Source organism: Poecilia formosa, unplaced genomic scaffold (genome assembly GCF_000485575.1).
Source record: "Poecilia formosa unplaced genomic scaffold, Poecilia_formosa-5.1.2 Scaffold141, whole genome shotgun sequence".
Taxonomy (NCBI): Eukaryota; Metazoa; Chordata; class Actinopteri; order Cyprinodontiformes; family Poeciliidae; genus Poecilia; species Poecilia formosa.
In genome coordinates, this window is record NW_006800080.1 from 1,635,726 (window position 1) to 1,642,137 (window position 6,412).

The 6,412-nt window shown below is 33.7% G+C and overlaps 1 protein-coding gene across 1 annotated transcript in view; it reads right to left on the bottom strand.

The window, feature by feature from the left end:
* The window catches only part of LOC103145398 (von Willebrand factor A domain-containing protein 5A-like), an 8,643-nt gene extending 2,237 nt beyond the window's left edge, over positions 1 to 6,406 (bottom strand). The window contains exons 1-12 of the mRNA XM_016676728.1: positions 6,307 to 6,406; positions 5,940 to 6,019; positions 5,742 to 5,856; positions 5,491 to 5,649; positions 5,287 to 5,390; positions 4,232 to 4,449; positions 4,054 to 4,068; positions 3,075 to 3,113; positions 2,485 to 2,517; positions 2,234 to 2,248; positions 1,188 to 1,220; positions 968 to 997 (exon numbers count right to left, since the gene is read on the bottom strand). Of these exons, the coding sequence (XP_016532214.1) occupies positions 968 to 997; positions 1,188 to 1,220; positions 2,234 to 2,248; positions 2,485 to 2,517; positions 3,075 to 3,113; positions 4,054 to 4,068; positions 4,232 to 4,449; positions 5,287 to 5,390; positions 5,491 to 5,649; positions 5,742 to 5,856; positions 5,940 to 6,019; positions 6,307 to 6,393 (928 nt within the window). The 5' untranslated portion in view covers positions 6,394 to 6,406. The remainder of the gene's footprint in view (positions 1 to 967; positions 998 to 1,187; positions 1,221 to 2,233; positions 2,249 to 2,484; positions 2,518 to 3,074; positions 3,114 to 4,053; positions 4,069 to 4,231; positions 4,450 to 5,286; positions 5,391 to 5,490; positions 5,650 to 5,741; positions 5,857 to 5,939; positions 6,020 to 6,306) is intronic.
* Positions 6,407 to 6,412: the final 6 nt, after the last annotated feature.

Sequence of the window (6,412 nt, forward strand, 5' to 3'; positions counted from 1 at the left end):
AGCTAAAACAGACAATTGAAAACACATCAGAATCACAACAACAACTTCAGACAATCTAACTGTGGCTCTAGTAAGACCTGGAACTACCATGTGTCCAAAATGGCTGAATAAAAATCCAATATACACAAATCCTTATACTTGGTGAATGATTTCAGAAACATGAGACAAAACAAATGTACATTTAGTGAGAATTATTCAGACACAAGCTAAAATAAAACAAGAGCAGTTTGTGAAAAGGCTCATGTCTTAATGTGTTCTGTAGATAATGGATGTGTTTACATCTGAATCATTAAACTAAGATCTGATTTCACTTGACCTTCAGATCAGTTACTTCGACTGTCCAGTTGAATTTAAATCAGTAGGGGTCCATGCTGTCTGACCTCTAAGCACATTCAGTGACAAACTATCAATCAGAAACTGCCGATAATCATAAAATTAAAAATTTCAAAGACCTAATATTTTAAAAATGCAAAGTTCCTATAAACATATGACCACATTTAGATTATGCACAGAAATGGTATCTCATACACATAAAGTATGGAGTACTTAAAGATTTGTCTTTCTATTTCACGCAATTTCATATATAACATCGTGTCTGAACCTAACCAGAGAGCAGAAAGATAAAATAGCATTAATTTAGGAAAGAACGGATATATACTGATAAATATTACAATAATTCTTTGTTGGTTTTTGCAAAACCAACAAAAAATTATTGTACCATTTTTAACATATAAAATGTAAATACTCTGAAATCTATACTGATGGATCTCTTTCAAAGATTTCACAATGAAAACTAAATCCCAATAAAAAGCAAAATATCTAAAAAGTAAAATTATTCTCTTTCTTTAAAGGGAATATCATACTATCACCATTCATGTAATTAATATGCTGTACAACTAGAATATCTGATATTGGTTCAGAGTACTCCAAGAAATTGCAGTGATCATTTGTTTTGGGCTTTACTTACGTCTTGGAGGTGAGCAATCCATACTCTGGACTAAAAAAGAGAAAAGAAAAAACAAAGAGAGCATAGATGTGATGTCACCCTGACAAAAATTATGTAAACGGCCCTCGTACATCTACAAACTAAAAAAAACAAGACATATTCAGACATGTCTGTATTTAACCAAACAGATTCCTTTGCAGCAATCAAATGACTTTTTTCTTGTTTGTTTTCTTTTACTTACAATCAACTGGTGGAGCTGAACCCACACACACAACTAACAAAAGAAAAAAGGGGAAGAAAAAAAAAATTAAAAAAAAAACAAGTACCAGAGGTGTTATTAAAATAAATAATAGTTGTTTGTTAATCTTTAAAATGCTGGACTAATTCTTTGTTACATTTCCATCCTTACATTTAATTATTTTGGGACCATTCCTGTCTCAAGACAAAAAATCAAATAATTGTATGCTGATAAACTGTCACTGAGCTTCTTCTCTGCATGTACCTTGTTTTGTTTTAGTGAACTAATTGATCAAAAACACATTTTTTGTAAAACTGTGGTTTTACATACAGTGGTTTGCAAAAGTATTCATACCCTTTCCACTTCACAATTGTATAACTACTTTGTGTCCAATTTTCATATTAAATTACAACAAAAATATTTATGTTTGTGGTTGTAATGTGACAAAATATGGACAAGTTTGTGGAGTATTAATATGTTTGCAAGCCACCATTTCAAAGACAAGAGAGGATTTTACTGACATTTAATCAATCAGGAAATTAAAGGTGCTGAGATTTTTAGGTTAGGCCCCAAATTCTCTTAAATTAAAAAGATTAAGTGAATAAAATTAAGCAAATTTCATTTCAAACAAATTGAAAATTCTAGTTTGAGAAAATCTCATCATAGTTTCATCCTTAAAATATTATTCTACATTGTGGTCTAAGTCCAGAGACAATGTGATTTATTTTCAACAGATAAGATGTAAATCTTCCTAAATCTATATTGGCGAATCTCTTCTCACAAGCACAGAACTGCACTAACTGAAATTACGGAGATAAATTTACTTCATGGAAACATCAATTTGGAGAAAATAAAACATTTTTCAACAATGAGTTTTTTGGTTGCATTGAAATAGATGGAAAAACTTTTTTGCGTCACACCAGTCACATAATCAACAAGTAGCTGTTACTACTGGCAGAAAAGGAAAGACAACAGGAAGCAGTAGGAGAATGATAATTTGTCATTGAGGGTTTTTTGGACAATGTAATTAATTTTGTAGTTTTACTTACTAGGGCCTAGTGGATCTGTATAAGGCACAATCATCACAAAAACAGAAAAGGAGAAAAAAATACAGAGTAAAACTTACATTGAATGAGCTCTTCCAAAATATCTCAAAGTAAGAATTAAACCACAATAAAACAAAACTATTCATCCTTTATAAGTAAGAGCCATCACCATCCATATAATTAATAAGTTATAGTACAGAAATATCTTGTGTTATTTATTATAGTTTTACTTTGTTTTTGAAGCATTTACTTACGATCTGGTATTCTTGGACCTGAACAAGATCTCACTAAAACAGAAAAGGAGTATAAAAAATCAGGTGATATTAAATTAACAAAAGTTGTCAATCTGGAAAAAAAAGATATTCATCAACATCATCACCTCAATTAAAGACACAGGTCCATGTAAAAAATAATTAAATTAGGATGAAAATAACATTAAAAAGATAGAAATTAAAAAGGATGTATATATATGTATCTATGCATGCATGCATACATGTATGTATGCATACATGCATAGATACATACCAACAAACAAACAAACAATCTGGTCTGATATGGAGACTGAATAATTTAACCAAAACAGATTTAGCGGTGAAACAAATCTTTCAAAACTGTATCACAAAAACAGAAGAGGGGAAAAAAATACAGGGTAAAACCTACATTGAATGAGCTCTTGCAAAATATCTCAAAGTAAGAATTAAACCACCATAAAACAAAACTATTCATCCTTTATAAGTAAGAGCATACCATCAACATCACCATCCATATAATTAATAAGTTATAGTACGGAAATATCTTGTGTTATTTATTGTAGTTTTATTTCGTTTTTGAAGCATTTACTTACGAACTCGTCTTCGTGGAGCTGGACAACCCTTAGCCATCACTAACACAGAAAAGGAGTAAAAAAAACAAACAAACAAGCGATATTAAATTAAAAGTTGCCAATCTGGAAAAAAAAAAAGATATTCATAAACATCATCACCTTGATTAAAGACACAGGTCCATGTAAAAAATAGTTAAAACAGGATAAAAATAACATAAAAAAAGATAGAAATTAAAAAGTCAAGGTTTGAATCTCTCGCCAGCCAGACAGACAGAGTAACAATCTGGTCTGATACGGAGACTGAATAATTTAATCAAAACAGATGTAGCGGTGAAACAAATCTTTCAAAAACTCTCTCCTGTTTCTGTTTGATTGATAAAAGATGCTACCATCTACTTCTCAAAGTTTTCAAAGTTTGCTTAAAATGACAAAGTATTCATAGAGGGATAGTTTATAAGTGAAGATGCTTCACACCAAGTTAGAATCAACATTTTCAATAAAGGTTAACCACAGTTACAACTATTAAAATTTAATTTGCAATTCTATAGTCCTAGTTTGAGAATATGTCATCGTAACTATTAAATATGGTTCTCATACAATGTCTATTTCTAAGCACTCTAGACATCTTGTAGTGCATAAAATATATGTTTTAGCTTTTCTCATTATGGTAGATACATTATTTTCAACAGAAAAAGCAAATATGTCTGGAAACCTGTCCCTTCAAAGAGCTCTAACAGTGATAATTAAACCAAAATTAAATAAAACAATTCATTCTTTATTGGGAATAGCATACTATAACCATCCATTTAATTGGACACTGAAGAGTTATTAAGCTGTAGTCATTTAAATAGTAGCTTATTTAAATTAGTTAATCACATTTAACCAAGCTGCTTTTGTTTTGCATTATTATTATTATTACTAATTTTATATATATATATGTTCACTTCAGAGTGCTCAACAAACTCCTTAGCATTTTTGATTTCTTTGATGCTTTACTTACTTTGAGGTAGAAAAGCTGCCAGCCCATCAGAAGCAGAAAATCGGAGAAAACAAAGACATTTCAAGAGAGACCAAAGGTGTTAATTTTATCAATAGCTTACATCATCATATAAATTACATATGAACATCAACAAATGTCAATCCACTGATTGAAAAAATAAATAAAATAAATCACTCACCTGTCGGGACATTTCTGCGCACCAGCGGTCCTTGAACTGCCTTGCCGCTGTCTTTGTTGACAGCAATGAAGGCAGTGAAACAGCTGCTTACTCCTGATTGGACGCTGAGCTCCACCACCTTCTTCTTCACTTTTTCATCCTGCTGTCCTCTTCGTGTCCTCTCCTCTGACTCCAGCGAGCGAATCACAGTGCGAGCAGCCAGCCTGTGGACTGTTAATCTGAGACAGGAAGGAGAAACATCCAACATCTAACATTTGATGGAGATCAAATGTTTTATGAACACAAACTGCCTCCTTTCTCAGTTTTCAACCTTTTCCTCTCATCATGCTCCTTTACTTTTCTTATGTCCCAAAGGTAAAATAAACTACTTTTTCATTCATTGAGGAGGAATGTCAATCTTTTTTACCTTTGTTTACTATTCATCAACAATTCAGTCAGCAACATTTATGGTAGCAGGTGAAGGAAGATAATGTTTCCACATTTCTTAAAATTAAATCAAATTCAGTTTCTGTTGTAATATCACTAATCTGATCCTTTGTGTATTTTAAACTTGAGTACCGAGGTGACCTCTCAATATGTGCTCTTGCTTTGCTTTTGATTCCAAGATAACCTAAAATGTCCACATCTTACCTTAAATTTAAAAAAATATACAGTTTTATAGAAAGGGAAAATAGAAATAACATGTTTATTATGTCAAATTAGGAGCTACAAAAATAGCGACACAGTTGTTTGTAATTTCACCTTGCAGCAGCAACAAGGTGAGTTTTTTCCTGGTATTTCTTCTTCCTTCCACGGTAAAAAAGTTTACATTTAGGTTGACTGGTGTCTTTAAATTACCCTTGGCTATGAGCGTCTCTGTGTTGCCGCATTATGTCCTACCAACTTGTCCATATTGTACTCTGCCTCTTAAGAAACAGTTATATAAAAACTATGACTGGATGAATATTTTATATTTCAGTGTCAGAGATCCTTGACATTTTCAAAATACTACCTCATTTCAACAACACTGTGATATGTCTTGCCAATACTGTCAAACCAGGATATAAGGCGTTTACCCAGAGTCCTCTGCAGGTTTTAGATTGAAGTGCAGCTGGTTCTGAGAGGGATGACCTGCCAGGCTGTACTTCACTGTCACACTGCAATCTGCTTCCTCTGAACTCTGAGACATAAAAAAATACAAAAATAGATAAAAATATAGCAATATGTCATGCTAAATGCTTTGATACAGAAAACACAAAGTGAGATGCTGGTGACCCTACCTGTCCTGTAAGCTGAGCATAAATCAGTGACCTCTGACCCTGAAAAATAGCTGTAATGGGTGCAGAGAGAACGGTGGCAGACACTCCCTTTGGTAAATCCCAGGATATAGAAATGTCCTCCACAGCTGGCTGCAGTGCAAACCTGAGTGACTGCATCACCTGTAATTCAAACAATAGTTGTGAAATTATTTACTTTTACTATAATCACATTTTCATATGTCGGTGCATGTTATTCAGATATTTTTTTTTACCTTTGGTTGCATCCTGTCAGCCCCTGTGATGAACTGAGCATGACCTCCGCCCTCTTTGGCCATCCCGTTGATGAGAGCAGAGCTGGCTCCTTCTCCAATCCCAAAAGAGAAACACCTACGATACAAGAGTTTGATTTCAAATTCACAATAGCATCAGAAAGTGAACCAGACTTGGAATCTGTGTGTTTATGGTTTCACCTGTGGGAGCCTGCATTCTTCTTAACAAGATCAGTAACTTCTTTGGTGTTTCCCACCTCTCCGTCAGTGAAGACAAACACCTGAGAGAGGAGAAAACACCAAACGTGTCAGAACCAAACAGGAGCTGAAAGTCTTGTGGAGAATCTGTCTGAGAGGAGTCTATCTCTGATGTTTTAGTAACACAACACAAGTGGTGTTAACATGGATGAAGAGCACCAAAAGGTGACAAATAAGACCAACCAGTTTTTTGAACATTTCACAAGTTGTGGAGCACAAGGAGTTGTTCCGAACAACCACAGTGTTTATGCAAGAATACAAAGACGCCCACCAAACCTGATAAAACAGGTTTGGTGCAATATCAGCTGACCTGTCGAGGATGTTTGGGAATGCAGGCTTGGCTGTAAATGTGTTTGAGAGGCTGAAGAATCTCTGTTCCTCCAAGGTCAGCCTCCATCTTTTCAACCTTTTCCAGA